The sequence below is a fragment of the Hemitrygon akajei genome, chromosome 4 (assembly GCF_048418815.1).
Source record: "Hemitrygon akajei chromosome 4, sHemAka1.3, whole genome shotgun sequence".
Taxonomy (NCBI): domain Eukaryota; kingdom Metazoa; phylum Chordata; class Chondrichthyes; order Myliobatiformes; family Dasyatidae; genus Hemitrygon; species Hemitrygon akajei.
The window spans coordinates 35,624,760-35,649,212 of NC_133127.1; the positions used below are offsets into that span (position 1 = coordinate 35,624,760).

The 24,453-nt window shown below is 39.3% G+C and overlaps 1 protein-coding gene across 6 annotated transcripts in view; it reads left to right on the forward strand.

The window, feature by feature from the left end:
- LOC140726227 (sodium/hydrogen exchanger 9B2-like) overlaps positions 1-24,453 on the forward strand; it is a 131,224-nt gene that overhangs the window by 56,102 nt on the left and 50,669 nt on the right. For all 6 annotated transcript variants that reach the window (XM_073042313.1, XM_073042316.1, XM_073042314.1 and 3 more), the window contains 4 exons: positions 7,140-7,310; positions 8,369-8,511; positions 12,752-12,879; positions 15,158-15,333. In XM_073042313.1, the coding sequence (XP_072898414.1) occupies positions 7,140-7,310; positions 8,369-8,511; positions 12,752-12,879; positions 15,158-15,333 (618 nt within the window). The remainder of the gene's footprint in view (positions 1-7,139; positions 7,311-8,368; positions 8,512-12,751; positions 12,880-15,157; positions 15,334-24,453) is intronic.

Genomic DNA, 24,453 nt, shown 5'->3' on the forward strand with positions numbered 1-24,453 from the left:
GAGGATAGAGCACATAGAACAAAAAACAATCTGCTGGAGGAACTCAACAAGCCAAGCAAAGTGACTGTCAGTGTTTTGGGTTGAAAACCTGCATCATGACAAGCGGAGAGGAGAGATGGCCAGTATAAAGAAGAGAAAGGGAGTGGTGAGAAAGGGGTCTTAGGTGATTGGTGGATGAGATATAAGATGACAAGCAGGTTGTGCCAGGCAGGGGAGGGGCAGTGGAGCTGGGAAACAGTGGCAGGTGCATGATGGATGGAGGCAAACAAAGAGACAGAGAAAAGTATATTGAGGCAGATGGAGCAAGGTAGGCGAGGGATGTGTGAAGATTGGAGGGAGCAGCTAGAGGGAGATAACCAAAACACAATGGACTATCAGTGATGAAAAGCAGACCAACTCCAACTTCCCTCCTCCAACTTTGCTCTATCTGCCTTTCAGTATTTTTCTCAATCCCTACTCCCCCCCACCGCCATCTTTCATTCATCTGCCACTGTCTCCCAACTTCACTCATGCTCACCTAACTTCCCCTCCTCAATCCACCAATCACCTTGGACCTCTTTCTCACCACTCCCCTTCTCCTCTGGCCATCTTGCCTCACCATTCTCAGTCTTCATGCAAATAATCAGCCGAAAACATTAACAATTCCTCTAAGTTCCTCTAGCAGATTGGTTGTTGCTCAAGAGCATTGAACAGTACAGCACTGGAACAGGTTCTTCAGCCATGTTCTTGCAATCAAAACTAATCTCATCTACCTGAACATGGTCTTTATCCTTCCATTCCTTGCCAGTCGATGTGCTGGCTAAATGCCTCTTTTATGTCTTAATTATGTTGTTTACACCACTTTCCCTTAAAGCCTGTTCCAGGGACCCACTACTGTCTTTGTTAAAAACATGTCTCACCCTTCTCCTTTAAGTTTTAGATCTAGTACAGAAAGCCATTCAGTGCTGGTCTGAGGTAATAGATGAGTTTCTACATGAGTGCTTTGCGGCAGTAAACTGGTCTGTGACAGTAGCCAGCCTAGATGAGTATGCCACCATCACCATGGACTTTATCAGCAAGTGCATTGAGGACTGTGTACCAAAGGGGACAATATGGGTGTTCCCAAGCCAGAAACCATGGATCAACTGGGGATCCAGTCCCCTCTGAAGTCCAAGACTGCAGTATTCAAAACAGCTCACCATGACCTTTACAAGATATCAAGATACAATCTCCATAAAACCATCAGGAATACCAAGAGACAATGCAAGTCCAAAATTGAGCCTCTGACCAGTTGTGACAGGGCTTACATGCTTTACTGGATCACAAAATGAAATTACAACAGTGTATACATTTCTCCAGAAGGGGATTGAAATGAAACCACCCTTCAATGCACCTGGATCTGAAATAGTTGTTCCAAATATAAGATGGATCTTCCGGAGAATGTACCTACGGAAAGCATCTAGCTAGATGATGTTCCTAGCCATGTCTTACATCCTGCGCACATCAGCTGGCAAGGATATTTGCAAACATTTTTTAATCTCTTCCTGCTTCAATTTGAGGTTCCCACCTTCTTTCAGAAGACCATTATCATCCCGGTATCAAAAAAAGCAAGGTAACATGCCTCAATGCCTACTGCCTGTTGGCTTTCACATCCACCATCATGAAGCATTTCAAGAGACTGGTCATGGCACGTAATTCATTCTAGCTTCCCACATGACCTACTGCATTTTGCCTACAGCTGAAACAGGTCTATTGCAGATGCTATCTCCTTGTCACTACATTCATTTAGAGAGCATCTGGACAGTAAAGGCACCTGCATTTGATGTCATTTATTAAGTCCAGCTCTACCTTCAGTACTATAATTCCAAGCAAACTTATCTCCAATCTCTTAGACCTGGGACTCAATACCTCTGTTTTCAACTAGATTTTTGATTATCCTTACAAAATTTTTTATTTCTTGCGCTGTGATGCTCCCACAAAATAAATTTCATGACAGATATTAGTGATAATAAAACTCATTCTGGTTGACTTCCTCACCAGCAGACTACAATCAGTAAGGAGAGGCAGTAACACTTGCCCAACAATTATCTTTCACACTGGTGCCCCTCAAGGCTGTGTCTTCAGCCTCCGACTCTACACCCTATACACTCACAACCGTGTATCCAAAATCTGCCCTAGCTCTATCTACAAGTTTGCAGATAACGTCACCATAGTAATGAGTCAGAGTACAGGAAGGAGATAGAGTCTTGTGACACGGTGTCATGATAACAACCCTTTCCTTCAATGTCAGTAAAACATAAAAGCTGGTCATTGACTTCAGGAAGTGGGGATGATGCATGTGCTCCTATTTACTTCAATGGTGCTGAGGCCAAAAGGGTTGAGAGCTTCAATTATTTAGGAGTGAACATTACCAATAACCTGTCATTGTCCAACCATATAGAGATCACAGGCAAGAAAGCTCATCAGTGCCTCTGCTTCCTCAGGATGCTAAAGAAATTTGGCATGATCCCTTTGACCCTCACCAATTTTCATTGATGCACCATAATAAACTGCCTATCTTGATTTGACCCTCACCATTTTTTATTGATGCGCTTGATGCACCATCAATAACTCACTCTGAGATGTAGGAAGCGAGATATCGGCTTTTATTGACTGGAAGAATGAACAACACTACATCCTGGAGAATGAGGCCGGGCACAGGCCTCAATCGCCTTTATACAGGGGTCTGTGGGAGGAGCCACAGGAGCAGTCAGCAGGGGTCTGTGGGAGGAGCCACAGGAGCAGTCAGCAGGGGTCTGTGGGAGGAGCCACAGGAGCAGTCCAGACAGGTATATGTAGTTCACCACAGCACTATGTATAGCTATCTAGATATATCATGGCTTAATATGGCATCTGCTTCATCTGTGCCCACAAGAAACTGGAAAGAGTTGTGGACACAGCTCAGCACATTGTGGAAATCAGCCTCCTCTCCATGGACTCTGCACTTCCTGCTGTTTTGGTACAGCAAAATCGAAGACACCTTTCCCTGGACATTCTTTCTTCTCCTCCCTCACATTGTGCAGAAGATATAAAAACCTGAAAGCACTTATCACCAGGTTCAACAATGGCTTATATCCCACTGTTACAAGAATATTGAACAATGCTTAGTGCAATGTGATGGACTCATGACCTCACAGTCTGCTTCCTTATGACCTTGCACCTTACTGTCTACATGCACTGCACTTTCTCTGTAAGTGTAACACTACTGCTCTGTTATTATTTTGTTTTGTTTGACATCAGTACACTATTGTCATTAATTATATGAACAGTATGCAAGACAAGTTTTTCACTGAACCTCAGTATATGTGACAATAATAAACTAATTTACCTTACCTTAAACCTGTGTCCTCCTAATATTTTTACATTTTCATCATGGGGATAAAGATTCTGACTATCTACCTTATCTATGCCTCTTAATATTTTATATATTTCCATCAAGTTGGCCCTCAGACTCAAATCTCCAGGGAAAACAATCCAAGTTTGTCCAACTTCTTTATAGCTAATACACTTCAGATAAGCAATGTCCTGGTTAATTTATTCTGCATCCTCTGATAATCTAGTGGTTAGAACTGCACACAGTACTTCAAATGTGGTTTTGTAGAAATGTAGCATGATTTACTAATGTTTATGCACAATCCTTGATGAAGGTAAGGATATTATGTCTTCTTTACCATCCTACCTTTTGTATTAGCACTTTTAGGAATGATAGACTTGCACCACAAGATCCCTCTGTACATAAATTTTTGTTGTTTGTTTGTCATATGCATTAATGATCTGGATGATGGGGTAGTAAATTGGATTAGTAAGTATGCAGATGATACTAAGATAGGTGGTGTTGTACAAATGTAGAAAATGAAGTAGGTTTTCAAAGCTTGCAGAGAAATTTAGGCCAGTTAAAAGAGTGGGCTGAAAGATGGCAGATGGAGTTTCATGCTGGTAAGTGTGAGGTGCTACATTTTGGTATGACTAATCAAAATAGTACATACATGGTAAATGGCAGGGCATTGAAGAATTCAGTAGAACAGAGTGATCTAGGAATAATGGTGCATAATTCCCTGAAGGTGGAGTCTCATGTGGATAGGGTGGTGAAGAAAGCTTTTGGTATGCTGGCCTTTATAAATCAGAGCATTGAGTATAGGAGTTGGGATGTAATGTTAAAATTGTACAAGGCATTGGTGAGGCCAAATTTGGAGTATTGTGTACAGTTCTGGTCACTGAATTGTAGGAAAGATGTCAACAAAATAGAGAGCATACAGAGGAGATTTACTAGAAAGTTACCTGAGTTTCAGCACCTAAGTTACAGAGAAAGGTTGAACAAGTTAGGTCTTTATTCTTTAGAGCGTAGAAGGTTGAGGGGGGACTTGATAGAGGTATTTAAAATTATGAGAGGGATAGATAGAGTTGACATGGATAGGCTTTTTACATTGAGAGTAGGGGAGATTCAAACAAGTAGACATGAGTTGAGAGTTAGGGGGCAAAAGTTTAGGGGTAACACGAGGGGGAACTTCTTTACTCAGAGAATGTTAGCTGTGTGGAATGAGCTTCCAGTAGAAGTGGTAGAGGCAGGTTTGATACTGTCATTAAAAAAAAATTGGATAGGTATATGGACAGGAAAGGACATAGCTCCATCAAATGTGTGAGTCAGGGCTTCTACCACAGAAAGCCTTACTGACTATCTCTAACAAGTCCATGCTTTTTCATATGCAAGTAAACCCTGTCCCTATGAATCTTCTCCAATAATTTACCTACCACTGTAGTAGGCTTCATAGGTCTATAGCTTTTTGAATGATCTGTTACCAAACTTAAATAAAGGAACAACATTGGCCATTCTCCATCTTCTAGGATATTGACTGTGGCCAAAGAGGATACAATGATCTCTTTCAAGACCCTAGAGATCTCCTCCCTTGCCTTCCTCAATATCCTAGGATAGGCTCCACCAGGCCCTAAGACACCCAATAACACCTCTTTGACATTGACGTGTCTTAGAAATCAACATAACGCTCTCTAAGTTCATCTGTTATCCTTGGTGAATACAATATAAACATGAGTTATCCAATTTTCTTGTTTCTATTGTTCTGGTATTATTTTTACTGTACTAAATATGATACATTTTACATCAAATAATATTTAGAAATGTTGGGTAGAAATTCACAAGAGTAGAATTTCTGACATGGAGTTCCAAGCAAATTCAAAATGCAAGGCTACCTTTCATTCTCACGATTGATCAATTTTGCTTAATGATGAAGTCTCACCACATCTCTCAGCTGTTGATGTGCCAATGTGATTTTCTAAAAAAGAATCAATGGGCTGAAATCCTAAGCTGGTCCAAAAACCCAGGCTATATAGAGCAATAGAGTGCTCTGTCTCCGCAGCTTGCGTATTCTCCCTGTAACCCCCTGGATTTCCCATGTGCTCTGTTTCCTTCCTCCATCCCAAAATTGTGCTGGTTAGTGGATTAATTTACCACTATAAAGTGGAAGATGATGGGAATATGGTCGGACTAAAACACGATTAGCGCAAGATTAAGCAAAATGAGTGTTTGATTGTCTGCATGGACCTTGTGCTTTTACGCTGTATGACCCTATTATCTGACACTGCAGATAGAAGTTCCACCAATGCTCATCAGAAAATAGCTGGAGACAAAAAAAAAACAGCATATTCTTAGGAGGCATTGAGCAAACTGACCTGGCTGATATAAAACTCAAAAGACCTGAAATAAGATTATTTGACGAAGTGATTGCGGTGGGAATAAGTCTATCTTGTCTATCAGTCCTTTACCTGTGTATAAGTACCTTAATCACTTTAGTAGTTTTTATGGATCAAATATCATTTGTAAGAGGATTTGGTTTCACATAAGCTGTGACTCAGCAGATGTTTTCATATTTGATCCCTTGTGGAGTATTAGCACCAGAAGGGCTCCAAGCCAGGCACCTAGAAAGTCTGCAGTGGTGTGATCAAATAATTGCTTATGTTGTTCAGTATTACACAAAGAACTTCTTCGGTTTGTGGTATTATTGAAATATGAGGAGCCAACTAACTTGTTCTAGCATCATAAGGCCCCAAATGTATCAGTTCTGGTGTGTAATGTAGACACAAATGGAGGGGGAATGCAAATAGAAGAGGAGTTCAATGCACTCCCTTTCTTTTCTTTATAGTGGCCATCTTCACCTCTCCATTCTCATTCTTGATGCCAGGTTTTGACCTGAATGCTGACAATTCTTTTCCTCTAGCAGAATATTGTTGATGTGTAGTGCTGTCCATTTCATTATGAGTTCAAATAGTAAATTATCAACTAGCCAAAGGTCTAGTTTGTTTTCTAAGACCTTAAAGATATAGGAACAGAATTAAGATCGTATTCGGCCCATCATGTCTGCTCTACCAGTCAATCTTGACTGTTTTTTCTCAACAACATTCTCCCACCTTCTCCCTATAATCCTTAACGCCTTATCAATCAATCAATCACCTCTGCCTACAGTGCACCCAGTGATTTGGCCTCCACAGTCCTCTTACAAATTCCACAGATTGAGCACCCTCTGGCTGAAGAAGTTCCTTCTCATCTCAATTTTAAAAGAATGTCCTTTAATTTTAAAACTGTGCCTTCAGATCCTAGAAGATCCTAGACCTCTTCCACTAATGGAAGCATTTGCTCTGCTTCCTCTCTATCCAGGCCTTTCAGTATTTGGTAGGTCTCAATGCAATTCCACACCTGCACCCCTCCCCACCCCATTTCACCTCATTATTCCCCACCCTTTGTGTTGAACTTTTAGCTATTTTATGGCTTTGGTGACTCAGTTTTGGCAATGTTGTCTTTGCCACTCCCAAAAAACTGGATCAAAATGGAACACAAATGTATTATAAATGTATTTATGGTTTTAATGTTTGTATGATATATGATGCTACCACAACAAATACACAAATTTTCTATTGTGTTAGCACCATATTAACAATAGCAACACCAGAGCCAGCATATTTTAGAAGTCTGTATTTACTGAGATTTTATGTTGATACTGTAGTTGTTTTCCAAAAGAAGATATAAAATCTTACTTAGTCTTTGCATACTTCAGAATAAAAGTACAATCTTAAGATCCTTGTATTCACCAGTTTTTACCATTCTTTTACAGTGATTATGGTGATCCTGCTGTGGGCTGTTGTCTGGTCAATTACAGGCCCTGAGTGCCTCCCTGGTGGTAATTTATTTGGAAATCTGATACTGTTCATCTGTGCAGTTCTGGGAGGGAAGCTTGTTGGAATGATCAAATTCCCAAATCTGCCTCCATTACCACCTCTTCTAGGTAAGAAAATGGAAACCATAGTAATTCACGTAGCCAATGGATTGTAAGGGACTCAAACATAATATGAGGTGTTGTTCTTCTAGTTTGTGTTTCGTTTCACCATGGCAGTAAAGACCATGGACAGAGAGCTTGGTGTGGGACTGACATGTAACCAAAAGCTAAAAATGCTTGTTGTGGACCAGATGCAGATTCTCCCCTAAATAGTCATCTAGTCTATGGCTGATCTCACTGATACTGAGGAAGCTTCTTCAGGAGCACCAAATGCAATAAACCAAGTTGAAGTGACAGTATAAAGGATTATCAAATAGAATAGGAAACAGAGTTACAGATATGGACTGAGAAATGGTAGATAAAGTTTAATCTAGCAAACGTGAGGTGTTGCACATTGGGAGGTCAAGTTCAGAGAAAGTTTGTTGTTAATGGTTGGTCTCTTACCAGCATTGAGGACACTTGGGGACAAAGTCCATAGTTCACAGAAAGCGGCTATACTAGTGGATAAGGTGGCGAGGAAGGCACTTGACATGTTTGCCTGCATTGGTAGGGCTGTTTTGTATGAGAGTAAATAAGCCAAGCTGCAACTACGTAAAACCTCAGTAACATTTAGAGTAAGTGTACAGTTATGACTACCTCATTATAGTGAGGATGGGGAGTCTGTGGAAAGGGTGCAGAAGAGTTACATAATTACTAGGTTTTTCTTTTCTGCCTTTCTTGAAAAAGGGGACCGCCTTGCCATCTAGCAGAACTCTGTTACCTCATTTGTGGTCAGTAAAATGTAAAAATCTCAGCTGAAGCCCTAGTGAACTCTCTCCTTGTCTCTCAGCTACTTGAAATAAATCTCACCAGGTCCTGAGGATTTATCTACCTTCAAGTCTACCAAGGCATTGAATGCCTCCTCTGTATTTAAGGAGAAATGCATTAGAGAAGGAAACTTGCACTACTATTGTTGGCCATATGTATTAAAATTTTGATTCATAGCAGTGTTTTCTCTTGAGATTTAAGACAACAGCTGTTTAATCTGAAATATGTTTTCTTTGCTCTTATGCCTGTATGTGTATTAGGAATGCTGCTTGCTGGATTTGTACTACGAAATATTCCTGTGGTTAGTGATGCTATTTACATTGACTACAAGTGGTCATCATCCTTGAGAAGTATAGCCCTTGCAATTATTCTCACCCGAGCTGGACTTGGGCTAGATGCAAAGGTATAAACAGTGTATTCTGCATCTCCATTTAACATACGTAAAACTGATAATGTTATTCAAATTAGCTGTATTTCATTTACTGTTGTGCTGATTCAATCTTTGTTAGCTGTTCTTAACCAATGTTGCTATGGTATTCATGTTCAGAGAATGGAGAATACGTAGGAGCAGCAGAAGGCAACTTGGTCCTTTGTCTATTCTTCAGGATGATCATATATTATATTTTACTTTGTCTGCACTAACTCTATCCCTTAATTCTCTTCAGTCCTATTGTGTGAAGGAATTTTTCTCATCTCTCTCCTGAATAGCCAACTAATTCCTAATTTTACACGGCCTTACCAAGGGAAACATTTACTCTTGTCAAGTCTCTTAACATTTTTTATATATTCCAGTAGAATCACACCTCATTCTAAACTTGAGTATACTGTACTATTTAATTTGTGCTTTTAGGATAGGCCACCATCCCTGAATCAGTCTAGTAAAACTTTTACTGCTTCCCTTTCATTGTAAACATATACAGTGCCTATAAAAATTATTCAGCACACCCCCCCCCCCCCGGAAGTTTTCATGTTTTATTGCTTTAGAACATTGAATCACAGTGGATTTAATTTGGCTTTTTTGACACTGATCAACAGAAAAAGACTCTTTAGTGTCAAAATGAAAACAGATCTGTACTAAGTGATCAATATTAATTACAAATATAAAATACAAGATTATTGATTGCATAAGTATTCACCCCCTTCAAGTCAGTATTTAGTTGATGATGCACTTCTGGCAGCAATTACAGCTTTGAGTCTGTGTGGATAGGTCTCTATCAGCTTTGTACATCTGGACACTGCATTTTTTCCCCATTCTTCTTGACAAAACTGCTCAAGCTTTGTCAGATTGCATCGTGACTAAATAGCCCTTTTCAAGTCCAACCACAAATTCTCAATTGGATTTTGGTCTAGACTTTATCACAAACAAGAGAAAATCTGTAGATACTGGAAATTGAATCAACACACACAAAATGCTGCAGGAACTCAACTGGCTAGGCAGCATCTATGGAAAAGAGTACAGTCAACGTTTTGGGTAACATTTATAGAAAAGAGCATATTCAACGTTTCGGGCAACATCTATGAAAAAGAATAGTCAACGTTTCAGACCGAAACCCTTCATCAGGATGGGTTTCAGCCCGAAATGTCGACTGTACTCTTTTCCATACATGCTGCCTGGCCTGCTGAGTCCCTCCAGCATTTTGTGTGGGTGGTCTAGACTCTGACTTGGCCACTGCAGGACATTAACTTTGTGCTTTTAAGCTATTCCTATGTAATATTGGCTTTATGCTTGGGTTCATTGTCTTAATGGAAAATAAATATTCTCCCAGGTTGCAGATCTTTTGCTGACTGCATCAGGTTTTCCTCCAGGATTTCCCTGTATTTTGCTGCATTCATTTTACCCTCTACCTTCACAATCCTTCCAAGGCCTGCTAGAGTGAAGCATCCCCACAGCATGATGCAGCCACTACCACGTTTCATGGTAGGGATGGTGTGTTTTTGATAATGTGCGGTGTTTGGCTTATGCCAAATGTAGCATTTAGTCTAATGGCCAAAAAGCTCAATTTTGGTTTCATCAGACCTTAGAATCTTCTTCCACTGATTTCAGAGTCTCACACATGCCTTCAGGCAAACTCTAGCTAAGATTTTGTGTGAGTTTTTTCAACAGTGGCTTTCTCTTTGCCACTCTCCAATAAAAGTGTAACTGGTGAAGCACCCAGGCAACAGTTGTATCTGCAGTGTCTCCCATCTCAGTGACTGAAGCTTGTAATTCCTCCAGAGTTGTTACTACAGTCAATTGAAACATATTGACTCCACACAGATCCCCAAAAACAGATCTCCATTTAGCAAATTATGTGACTTCTAAAACCAGTTGGCTGCACCAGTGATGATTTGGTGTGTCATATTAAAAGGGGGTGAATACTTATGCAGTCAATTATTTTGTCTTTTATAGTTATAATTAACTTAGATCATTTTGTAGAGATCTGTTTTCACTTTGACACGAAAGAGTCTTTTTATGTTGATCAGTGTCAAAAAAGCAAAATTAAATCCACTGTGATTCAATGTTGTGGCACAATAAAACATGAAAACTTCCAAGGGGTGAATACTTGTTATAGACACTGTATTTCTTTGGGTAGAGATCCAGATTTGTACACAGTATTCCAACAAGATGCTTCTACACGTTCTCAAATCCTTTTACAATAAAAATGAATCGACTCTTTGCCTTCCTAATTATCACTATATTTACTTTCAGCATTTTATGTTTTAGGACACCAATTTCCCTCTGGACACCAGAACTTTGCAATGTCCACTGCTTTTCTGCTTTTGCTACTGTAGTGAGTGCCCTAGCATTTTTTATATTATGTTCCATCTGCCATGCCCATTCACTAACCCACCTTCTAACCCTTGAAGCTTCCTTCATCCTCTTCACACTTCCACTGTGCTTAAAGTTATTAAAACTAGGATATATTATACCCATCTCTTGATCGAAATTATTAATATGTTCTGAATAGCTGGGACCCCAATACTAGTTACACCCTCCCAACCTGAAAATTACAAGTTATTCTTATCCTATCTTCTGTCCATTAACCAATCCTTAATCATTGTCAATATCACCCCTTTCCCATACAGTGCTTTAATTCTGAGTAAGCATCTCTTGTGTGGCACCTTATCAAAATGTACCATATCAACTCATTCACTCTTACCTATTTTGCTAGTTACATTTTCAAGACACTTCAGATTGCTGAAAATGATTTTATTTCACACTGCTAAATCCTATTATTATTCAACTGCCCTGCTATCATTTCCAAATAGATTTCAGAATATTCCCTGTTACTGATGTGAGGCTAACTGCCTATAGCTCCCTTTTTTTGATATTTTGGAAGATGGTAACTAGTGCTTCCATTATTAGCAAGTCCATCTCTTTCAAAACCTTAGGATACAGGTCATCAAGTCCTGGGTGGTTATTGCCTTTAAGTTCTATTAATTTTTTCTGTATTAGTCTTTTAGTAATTCTAATTACCTTGAGCTCCTCATTCACTAGAGACCTGTATTTGTTCTGTTTTTCATGAGGTTTTCTATGCCTTTTATGAAGACAACATTAACTATATTTGAACAATGATATTGCATTGATTGTGCTCAATTTCCATGGTGCAGTTTACTTAAGAAAAGGCTGAAAAATTGGAGACAAATCTCTTTGCTCTTTGAGCAGTCCTCAGCCAGACGACATGTATCATTGTTTCTTTACTAATTATTATGTCCAACAATTATTAATACTGTTGTGTTCATCATCGCTTTGATAATCATTAGTAGAAACTGATTTGAAACCTGATATTTTCATATTTTCAACAACTGAGATTCTTCATTCATTCTGATTTAAGCAGCTCATTCTGGTATCTATTTAAAGTAATGGTGTCATACAGCATGGATACAGGCCCTTTAGCCCAATAAGTCCATGCCAACCTCATTTCCTGCATTTGGTCCATATTCCTCTAAGCTCCTCATCTCCATGAACCTATCCAAGTGCTTTTTAAATGATACTATATTACCTGCCTCAATCTCTTCCTCTGAGAGCTCATTCCATATACTCACCACCCTCTGCATGAAAATGTTGGCTCTCAGATTCTTTTAACTCCCTCCCTAAGTTTATGCCTCTTAGTTTTGGACTTCCCTATCCTGTGGAGAAGACTTACCATCCATCCTCTCATATTTTAAACATTAGGAGTAAAATGCTTTTCATTTTCACGTAACATAATTAATAATCTTTAGTTTAGAATCCCTTTCACCTTTTTTTCTCCATTTGTCCTTGAAGTTTATGTACTATGAATACCATCCATCCAGTATTTCAGATTTATTGCAGCTAAGTTACCTTGCTATATTTCAACCCTCTTATTTTGAGTTAAGTATTTATTTTTATTACTAAATGTTTTTACAGCCTAGCCTCAATATTCAGGTCTTCTTTATTTTCCTTTTCATTTTTTTCATGCAACCTTAGTATGATTGTTGTTTTCCAACTGTGCTGCCTGCCAGCAGCCCCTGATCACAAGGCATGGTTAAGGAGTTCTCTGGGCTCTGATTGACAGCCATGTTGCCTGAAGCAACAGCAAGAGTATGACCATATCTAGGAGGGTTAATATTAAGCCCATTGTCTTTGTTAAGGATAAAATGACATTTTTTCTATTTGAGTTAACACATACTTTTGTTATTAGGCTCTTCGAAAGTTGAAGGCCGTATGTCTTAGGCTGGCATTTGGCCCTTGTCTTGTTGAAGCTTGTGTTTGTGCTGTTCTTGGACACTACCTACTGAAGTTGCCCTGGTCTTGGAGTTTTATTCTGGGGCAAGTACCTCTTAAAAATTGAAATGGGTGAAAGCTACAAAGACTAAATTCCAGATAATTTTCTAAGACACTTGAATTTATGTTCCAGTAAAGTGGTTTTTAATGTAATAATTGCTTTTATGTTTTAAGTAAAAGCTCAAGAACTTAGCTCAGAAACCAGATAATGGTTTCCTGTAGAATTTTAGAGGTTTATGATGGAAAAAGCACGTGTCATGAAATACTTAATGGACAATATTAGTTTAAATTTTGAAGTATAGTTATGTTTTATAATGGTTTTGCTTGAATTGAATTATTTCATTATTGTAACATTTACTAAGATACAGTGAAAAGTTTCTCTTGCATACTGTTCATATCAATTAGATCATTGCACAGTACATTGTCATAGAACAAAATAAAACAAATAACAAAATGCGAAATAAAGTGTTACAGTTACGGGAAAAGTGCTGTTCAGGTAGACCGTAAGGTGTGAAGTCATAATGAGGTAGATTGTGAGGTTAAGAGCCCATCTTGTCATATTAGGGAACCATTCAATAGTCACATAACAGCAGGGTAGAAGCTGTCTTTGAGCCTGGTAGAATGTACTTTTAGGCTTTTGTACTTTCTGCCTTATGGGGGAAGAGTGAAGAGAGAATGTCTAGGGTACAGTAGATCGGAGTCTTTGATTACGTTTTCTGCTTTCCTGCGGTAGTGGGAAGTATAGACAGAATCCATGAATAGGGGAATGTTTTCCATGATGTGCCAAGATGTGTCCACAACTCAACTGGGCACTACAGTAGCATTGTAGTTAGCGCGATGCTACTAAAGCTCAGGGCATTGGAGTTCAGAGTTCAATCCTGGTATCCTCTGTAAGGAGTCTCTGTGCATCCTCCCTGTGAAATAGGTAGGTTTTCTCCAGGTCCTCCAGTTTCCTCCCATGGTCCTATGATTAGGTTAGGGGTAAATAGGGGCTGTCGGGGTACCTGGACAGTACAGCTCAAAGGGCTGGAATGGCCTATTCTGTGCTGTATCTCTAAATTTAAAAATAAATAAAGAAACTCTGCAGTTTTTTTGCGGTCAAGAGCAGTAGTTGCCATACAAAGCTGTGATGCATCCAGATGGGATGTTTTCTATGGTGCATTGATAAAAATTGGTAAATATCAAATGGGATGTGTCAAATTTCTTTAGCCACTTTACCATATAGAGGAATTGGTGAGCTGTTTTGGCTGTGGCATCTAAGTTTTCTTAATTTGTTAATATAAATGAAAACTGAAATAGTGGGGGATTATTAAAGGCAATGAAATTAAAGGGAAACAAATAAAATTGCAGATACTGGAATCTAAAACAAAAAGGAAATGCAGTAAGAACTCAGCCAGAATAGCAGCATCTATGGAAGGAAAAAAACAGTTTAACATTTCCTCAAAATTTGGGGAAGAGTCCTCAGAGCTGAGAAAGGGTCTCTGACCAGAAATGTTAACTGGTTTCTCTTGTTACAGATGCTGCTTGACTGCTGAGTTCTTCCAGCAATCCTGTTTGTCTTTAAAATTATAAAGGATCTTGTAGTTTTCACAGTTTTGTATAAAAATCATTTGGAAGGTATGAACAACAACAGATACCTCTTGATCCTCAGCCAGCTCTCTTGTTTCTGCTTAGTCTTCATTAGTTTCAGACAACAAAAAATATGAGCGGCATTACCTCCTCATATACGTGTAGATGGGGAAACAGTAGAGGGGGCAAGGGGGAACTGTGTGGGTTAAGTGGTCAACGGTTGTCTATGAGCGTAAGAACAGGAGGAGGACTTTCAGTCCCTTGTGTCTGCTCATAATCAGTGAGATCATGAACTTTTACATAAAGCATCTTCGTACACATATCCCATCTTCTCAACTTCCCTTAACATCTTTAAAAAATATGTTGATCTCTTTTCACATTCATACATTTAGCAATGGAGCCTTCACAATTCCACAACTTCACAATTGCAGCATTCTGAAGGTTCACTATCCCCTTCTTCTCATCTCTATGCCTTACTTATAAAATGCCCAAGGCCTGACAAAATGTCCACATTATTTCTTGTTGTCATTGATTAGTTCTGATTAAGATGTGTTTGTTCTGAACATAATGTTAGGTTTTATGCTGATGTTTTTACAACATAAGATAATTCAGAGGTCTCATCAATTGTGGAATCTCAAGGGACTAAAAAACACTTATAGCCATCCCAGAAATCAGGTTGACATTATTTTAATGTTAATAATATAAGTTTTTATCTTATTAAATGCTCTATATGTTATTATTTTCCTCTTTCCAGGTTTGTGATTGGTGCAGTATCTCCTGCTGTGGTTGTCCCATGTATGTTGCTCCTTCAGAAAGAACGCTATGGGGTTGAGAAAGGAATCCCAACACTACTAATGGCTGCAGGCAGCTTTGATGATATCCTGGCTATTACAGGCTTCAACACGTGTCTTGGGATAGCTTTTTCATCAGGTATGTTATTATACTAAACAAAGACTTGTCAGCTGTAAACAAAGGTCATACAGAGCCCCAAACTCTCATATACTGGCTATTGGTGTCGAGTAAGGCTGTAGAAGGCTGTCATAGGTTAGAATGGGACATTGAAAGGATATAGGTCTGTGCTGAGAAGTGGCAAATGGAGTTCAATCCGTAGAAGTGTACAGCGATACACTTTGAAAGGTCAAACTTGAGGGCAGATTGCTCAAAGTTGATGCTGAAGTTGATATGGTGGTTAAGATGGCAAATGGTTTGTTAGCTTTCATTAGTCAGGGGGTGTTAGAGATAGGGTTTTTTAATCAGAGAGTGAAGAGTGCATTGAACATGCTGCCCAGAGTGTTAGTATAGGCAGATACATTAGGGACATTAAGGCACATGAATGAAAAAACACTCTGGAACCAAAGGTGATAACTTCACACAACTTCAATTGTTCCATCTCTGAAATGTTCCCACAACCTATTAGCCTCACTTTCAAGGATTCTTCATTTCATGTTGTCAATATTTATTGCTTATTTATTTATTATTAATTCTTTCTTTTTGTATTTGCACAGTTTGAAGTCTTTTGAACACTGGTTGAATGCCCAAGTTGGTGTAGTCTTTCATTGATTCTACCATGGTTATTATTCTATTATAGAATTATTGAATATGCCCAAAAGAGAATGAATCTCAGGGTTGTACAGTATATGGTGACATATATATATTTTGATAACGAATTTACTTTGTATTATGAACAAGACTGAAAAAACAACCAACATAAAAAAGATATCAAACTCTATAAATAGAAAAAAAACAAACATAATAATAAATAATTAAGCAATAAATATCGAGAACAAAAGATGAAGAGTCCTTGAAAGTAAGTTCATAGGTTGTGGGAACAGTTAAGTGTTAGGGTGAGTGAAGTTGAGGGGTATTAATTGTTCCTGAACCAGCAGTGTGGGTCTGAGGCTCCTGTACCTCCTTCCAGATGACAGCAGCAAGAAGAGAGCATGGCCCAGATGATGGAGATTCTTGATGATGGATGTTGCTTTCCTGCGACACTTATCCTTGTAGATGTGCTTAATGGTGGGAAGTACCATGAAGTACTAGACTGTATCCACTACTTTTTGTAGGTTTTTCCATTCAAGGACATTGGTGTTTCCATATCAGGCTGTGATGTAACCAGTCACTATACTCTCCACTGCACATCCATAGAAGTTTGTCAGAGTTTTAGATGGCATGCCAAATCTTTACACATTTCTAAAAAAATTAGAGGTGCTGCTGTTTAATGGATCCAAGACAGACTCTTTGAAATGATGATGGTGAAGAATTTAAAGTCATTGACGCTCTTGAGCTCTGATCCTCCAATGAGGACTGGCTAATGGACATTGTTCCCTGCAGGCTACGCAGGCACACCGCTACACAGTACATAGCCTTTGTTGCCATGCCGCTGGAATTTTCTTTTATATAATGAAATGTTAACATAATTTTGAAATTATACTAATATAATTTTGAAATCTATATTAATTTAATTGTGGGATACTCTATAATTAATTGTGTTAATGAACATACTCCATAAATTTTCTAAATAGTAAACATACCATAAAGTTTACTTTGAACCATTTTAGAGCTTCAATGTATCTACATTGTCAGTGTTTCAAGTTACACTGTTACAAATTGTAACAATAAACACTGAATGGTAGTCGGTAGCTCATTGCCCGCCCACTGAGCACAAACGCTGACAAATTACAGTCACAGTATCTTTGCAATACTATTTATTGGAGTGTCAAAGTGAAAGATCTGCTTGTATCTATAATTACTGATGTCAATTGTGTGCCTGTTATTTGATTCATTCAGTGTGTATGCAGTCACTTGGATAATAGATTTCCTGACGATCAGTTAAGAGAATGACAGGCTTTTGACCCTGTTGCTACTGAAAATACAACCAATTTTGAATTTAGAAAAGAGAATGTTTTATGACTGACAAAAAATACTCAGCTACTATTACAAACCACGACAAAAGTGTTGCCTCAAAAATATCATGGTAATACTGTGATTTCAAATTTGTCATTTCTGAGAAAGTTAAGTTTGGTTCAATTAAGACAATCACTGATATGTTGAACTATGTGCTTATAAACAAAGAATTTGAAGAATTGTCCATTCTTGCTGACATCATTGGAATATTTGAAGCTTCTAGTGCTAGCTGTGAACATGGATTCAGTCTTATGAATTCAATCAAATATAATCCAGAAACAGACTAGAAGTGGAACATTTCATTATACCCTTCAATTAATAAATAAAATCAAGAGTATGTGATTTTTCAATTTTCATTCCAAATATTTAAAGTATGCATATTTCAAAAAATATTTAAAATATCACGCAGCTTTCAGGCCATGTAACAATTTCCTGCTCAGAGCAATGGTTGGTCCGCGTAGCTGCAAAAGAAATTAGAGGGAACATTGCTCATGGACCTCCTGTTTCCTCCTCTTGTAGTCAGTAATCAACTCCTTGGCCTTGCAGATATTGAGTGAGAGGTTATTCTGGCACCACTCAGCCAGGACTTCATTCTCCCCCCATATAATGATTTGTCACCACCACTGATTTGGCCAATGACAGTGGTTTCCTGGCAAACTTAAATTCAGCTTTGGAGCTGTGCTTAGCCTTAAGTTCATAAGTATAAAGTGTAGAGCAGGGAGCTAAGCACACAGCCTGTGGTGCACCTGTGCTGATCGTGATTGTGGAGGAGATGTTATTACCATTCCGAACTAACTGGGGTCTGCAAGTGAGGAAATTGAAGGTCCAGCTGCACAAAGAGGCATTGAGGCCTAGGACTTAGAGCTGATCGATTAGTTTTGAGGGGATGATGGTATTGAATGCAGAGCTGTAAGCAATGAAGAATATCCTGATATATACGGTACATCTGCAGAGCCAATGTGATGGCATCTGCTATTGAACTATTGTGACGGTAGGCAAATTGGAGTGGATCCAAGTTGCTCCTCAGGTAGGAGTTGATATGTTTCATCATCAACCTCTCAAAGCACTTCATCACAGTGGATGTAAGCGTTACTGGGCAATAGTCATTGAGACAGGATACCATGTTCTTCTTGGGCACTGGTATAATTGAAGCCTGCTCGAAGCAGATGGGTACCTCTGACTGCCAAAGTGAGAGGTTAAAGATATCAGAGAACACTCCATCCATTTGATCAGCATGTCTTCAGTACTTGGCTAGGTACGCTATCTGAACCAGATGCTTTCCGTGGGTTGACCCTCCTGAAGGATGGTCTCACGTCAGCCCTCAGAGACTAAAATCACAAGGTCGACAGGGTCTGTGGTAGTTCATGAAGGTGCTTGGTTCAGGAGTTGTTGCTGGGTAGCCTGGAATTTATTTGACCTTGCAGAAGTTCCTAAAATTATTAAAATGGGGTCTGGTATCATAAAGTCTGTGACTTAAGATGAAACAGAGGATACAAGCACAATTTTAAGTTAATACATCACATTCCAGTTCACCTTGGATCTCTATCTTTAAGGCACGCAAAATCCAAAGTGAGCTGGTTAATTGGATTCAAAATTTGTGATAGGAGATAGAGTATCATGGTTGAATGCTGCTTGCCTGATTGGTGTGATCAATGATAATCTGAGGGATTAGAGCTGGGACCGTTGTTGTTTGTGATACACATATATTAACCATTCGGATATGAATGAAGCAGATGATGAACACAGTTACAAGAAACATTTTGTAAACCCTTTGCAATTACCTGGTTTTCTGTATTAATTATTCATAAAATGTGGTCTGATCTTCTTCTAAGTCTGCCTAAACTAATAACAATTGTACTTCTCATCAATACTGAGTTCACCATTTAAACAATCACAGACTAGGTTCAAAAATGTATGTGAACCTCTGAGCTTCAACAAAAGCTATTTGGAGTTAGGTGTTCCAATCAATGCATGCTGGAGGTAAAAAAGAATCCAAGGGTAACAGCAAAGGTCCTGCAGAAACTCTCTAGAACTTGCTAAAAATCTCTGTTCATGTGTCCACTATAAGAAAAATACTGATCAAGAATGGTGTGATCAAGAAAGACATTGCAGAGGAAACCACTGCTTTCCAAAATAAAAACATTGCTGCACGTCTCAAGTTTGCAAAAGACCACCTGGATGTTCCATAATGCTTCTAGGACAATGTTCTGTAGAAAGATGAGACAAAAGTTGAACTTTTTTGGAGAAGTGTTTTTTGGAGGAGAAAGGGCACTGCATACCAACACCAAAACCTCATCCCAACTGTGAAGTGTGGTGGAAAGGGCATCATGGTTTGAGACTGCTTTGCTGCCTCAGGGCCTGGACAGCTTGCAATTGTTGAGGGAACAGTGAATTCAAAATTATATCAAGACATTTTACAAGAGAATGTCAGGGTAGTGTTCCATCACCTGAAGCTTAATAGAAGTTATGGATGATGCAACAAGACAATGTTCCGAAACACGAGAGTAAATCAACAACAGATTGGTTTTAAGAAAAGAAAATTAATGTTTTAGAATGGCCATGTCAGAGTCTAGATTGAGATGCTGTGGCTTGACCTGAAGAGGGCTGTTCACGTAAGGTATCCCAGAAATATTGATAAACTGAAACAGTTTTTATGGCGGAATGGTCTAAAATTCCTCACCGCCATTGTGCAAGTTTAATCAGCAGCTATAGGAAATGTTTGGTGGAGGTTATTGTTGTTAGAGGAGGTTCTACCAGTTATTAAATACAAGGGTTCACATACTATTTCCAGCCTGGACTGTGAATGATTAAAAAATGCGTTCAATAAAGACGTGAAAGGTACAATTGTTTGTTATTAGTTTCGGCATTTGTCTATTATTGTGACTTAGATTAAGAATAGACCACATTTAATGAGTAATTAATGCAGAAAACCAGATAATTGCAAAAGGTTTACAAACTTTTTCTTGCAACTGTGTGTATGTGAATGACATGAAAGTTGGTGGTGGTGTGGAAAATGAAGAATATCTAATCCCACAGCAAGATATGGATCAGATGGAAAGTTTGGTGGGCATTGATAGATGGAATTTAACTCAGACAAGAGCAAACTGATTTCAGTCATTGGATTGCACAGAGGGAGAGATAGTTTAAAAGAAGTGAGCAGGGACAATTGGTGCATTTTCTGTGCCACAGTTCTTGAGGAGATACTGGATTGTGCATAATTAGGCACTTGGCAAGATTCAATAAAAATAAGTTAGGTTTAAGCAGACCGGCCATTGTGTGAGTAGGGAGTTGAGGCGTTGGCTCATCAAGGCTTCAACAAGAGGCGTAGACTGTAAGTAGACTTTTATTTTCATTATTTATTCTTTCTTTCTTATTGCACATTTAGAACAGTGGAAATGCCAGGAAAGATAATGGAATGCTCCTCCTGCAGGATGTGGGAAGGCAGGGAGACCTCCAGTGTCTTTGACTACACCTGCAACAAGTGCATCTAGCTGCAGCTTCTTACAGACTCTGTTAAGGAATTATATCTGGAACTGGATGAACTTCAGATCATTCAAGAGGCTGAGGAATTGATAGAGAAAATATACAGAGAGATAGTAGATGGCAGGATTCAAGTAACTGATGACCATCAGGAAGGGGAAAGGGAATAGGTAGCTAGTACAGAGTACCGCTGTAGCCGTTCCCCTCAGCAACAGGTATATCACTTTGGATACTTGGCCTCGTAGAGGAAAACTACAGTGATCAGATCTCTGGCACTGAGTTTGGCTGTATGGCTCAGAAGGGAGGGTGGATCAGCACATGGAATTATGACATTGTAGCCACTTGGTTGCAGGAGGGGCAGAACTAGCTCAATATTCCAAGGTTCTGTTATTTTAGATATGATATAGCAGAAGGGATTAAAGGTGGGAGGTGGCATTACTAGTCAGGGAAAATGTCACGGCAGTGCTTAGTCAGGACAGACTGGAGGGCTCATCTAGTGAGGCTTTATGGGTAGAACTGCAGAATAAGAAAGGAATGACTTTGTTAATGGGATTATATTATAGCTCACCCAAGAATTCATGGGATTTAGAGGAAAAAATCTGTAGGGAGATCGCAGACTTTTGCAAGAAACAGAAGTTTGTGATAGCAGGTGATTTTAACTTTCCACATACTAATTGGGACTCCCATACTATAAAAGGGCTGGATGGGAAAGAGTTTGTCAAATGTGTCCAGGAAAGTTTCCTTAATCAGTGCATAGAAGTCTCAACTAGAGAAGTGTAATACTAGATGTCTTATTAGGAAATGAGATAGGGCAGGTGACAGAAGTTTGTGTAGAGGAACACTTTGCATCTAGTGATCATAATGCCAAGGTAATTATGGAAAAGGATAGGAATGGAGAAAGCCCAATTTTGATGGAATCAGAAAGGATCTGACAAGTATGGATTGGGATAGGCTTTCTGGCAAAGGTGTACATGATAAATGGGAGGCCTTTCAAATGTGAAATTTTGAGAGTACAGAGTTTGTAAGTTCGTCAGAATAAAATGCAAGGATAACAGGTTCATGGAACCTTAGTTTTCAAGAGATACTGAGGCTCTGGTTAAGAAAAGAAAGGAGGTGTATAGCACATTTAGGCAGGCAGGAACAAATCAGGTACCTGAGAAATGCAAGAGAACACTTACGAAAGAAATCAGGTGCTAAAAGAAGACATGAGATTCCCCTGGCAGACTAGGAGAATCATAAGGGCTTCTACAGATACATTAAGAGCAAAAGGATAGCAAGGGACAAAATTGGTTTACTGGAAGATTAGAGTGATAATCTATGTGTGGAGATGGGGGAAATCTTTAATTTTTTGCATCTGTATTTACTTGAGAACAAAAACGGAGTTGTGAGGCAATGTGACAGTGAGTTCACAGACCATATACAGATTATAGAGGAGGAAGTGTTTGCTGTCTCAAGGAAAATTAGGGTGGATAAATCCCCAGGGCCTGACAAAGTGTTCCCTCAGACTCTGTGGGAGGCTAGTGCAGAAATTACAGGGGCTCTAGCAGAGATATCCTTAGCAACAGGTGAGGTGTGGAGGATAGCTGGTGTTCCATTGTTTAAGAGGGGCTGTAAGAATAAGCCATGAAATTATAGGCCTGTGAGCCTGACATCAGTTTTGGGAAAGTTATTGGAAAGTATTCTAAAGGACTGATCAAGTACTTGGATAGACAGACATAGTTGACATGACTTAGTGTGTAGTAAATCATGTCCAGATAGTCTTATATAGTTTTTTGAGGAAGTTACCAGGCAAGGGCAGTGGAAGTTGTCTTTGACATAGTCCTGTATGGAAGGTTAGTTAAGATGGTTCAGTTGCTTGGCATTCAAGATGAGGTAGTAAATTGGATTAGACGTTGGCTTCGTGAAAGAAGCCAGAGAGTGGTAGTAGATGGTTGCCTTTCTGACTGGAAGCCCTTGACTGGTGGTATGCTGCAGGGATCAGTGCTTGGTCTGTTGTTGTTTGTCATCTATATCAACAATCTGGATGATAATGTAGTAAACGGGATCAGCAAATTTGCAAATGACACAAAGATTGCAGATAGATAGATAGATAGATAGATAGATACTTTATTCATCCCCATGGGGAAATTCAACTTTTTTCCAATGTCCCATACACTTGTTGTAGCAAAACTAATTACATACAATACTTAACTCAGTAAAAAAAATATGATATGCATCTAAATCACTATCTCAAAAAGCATTAATAATAGCTTTTAAAAAGTTCTTAAGTCCTGGCGGTAGAATTGTAAAGCCTAATGGCATTGGGGAGTATTGACCTCTTCATCCTGTCTGAGGAGCATTGCATCGATAGTAACCTGTCGCTGAAACTGCTTCTCTGTCTCTGGATGGTGCTATGTAGAGGATGTTCAGAGTTATCCATAATTGACCGTAGCCTACTCAGCGCCCTTCGCTCAGCTACCGATGTTAAACTCTCCAGTACTTTGCCCACGACAGAGCCCGCCTTCCTTACCAGCTTATTAAGACGTGAGGCGTCCCTCTTCTTAATGCTTCCTCCCCAACACGCCACCACAAAGAAGAGGGCGCTCTCCACAACTGACCTATAGAACATCTTCAGCATCTCACTACAGACATTGAATGACGCCAACCTTCTTAGGAAGTACAGTCGACTCTGTGCCTTCCTGCACAAGGCATCTGTGTTGGCAGTCCAGTCTAGCTTCTCATCTAACTGTACTCCCAGATACTTGTAGGTCTTAACCTGCTCCACACATGTAGTAGACAGCCAGGAAGACTTCAGTGGGATCTGGGCCAGCTGGAAAAATGGGTTGAAAAATGGTAAATGGAATTTAATGCAGACAAGAGGGAGGTGTTGCACTTTGGGGAAACAACCAAAGTAGGTCTTTCACAGTGAGCAGTGAGGATTGCGGTAGAACAGAAGGATTTGAGAATACAGATCAATCATTCCTTGAAAATAGCGTTACAGGTAGACAGGGTCATAAAGAAAGCTTTTAGCACTTTGGACTTCAAAAATCAATATATTGAGTACAGGAGTGGGAATGTTATGTTGAAATTGTACAAGATGTTGGTGAGGTCTATTTTGGAGTATCGTGCAGTTTTGGTCACCTACCTACAGAAAAGGTACAGAGTAAGATTGAAAGACTGCAGAGAAAATTCACAAGGATGTTACCGGGACTTAAGGACTTGACTTATGGGGAAAGGCTAAATAGATTAGGACTTTATTCCCTAGAATGTAGAAGATTGAGGGGAGATTTGATAGAAGGATATAGATAGGGTAAATGCAAACAGGCTTTTTCCACAGAGGTTAGGGTGAGACTACAACTAGAGGTCATGGGTTAAAGGTGAAAGATGAAATGTTTAAGGGCTACATGAGGGGGAACTTATTCGCTCAAAGAGAGGTGAGAATGTGGAACTGCATGCCAACACAAATGGGGAATGGGGGGGGGATGGGTAAGGCATTCTTGCCTTCATAGGCTAGGGCATAGAATATTAAAATCGGGATGCCATGTTGCAACTTTACAAAATACTGGTTAGACCACATTTGCAGTATTATGGGCTGTCTTGGTCATGATGCTATAGGAAAGGTATAAACATGTTGGAGAGAGTGTAGAGGTAATTCACCAGCATGGTGGCCAAAGATCTCTGAACATA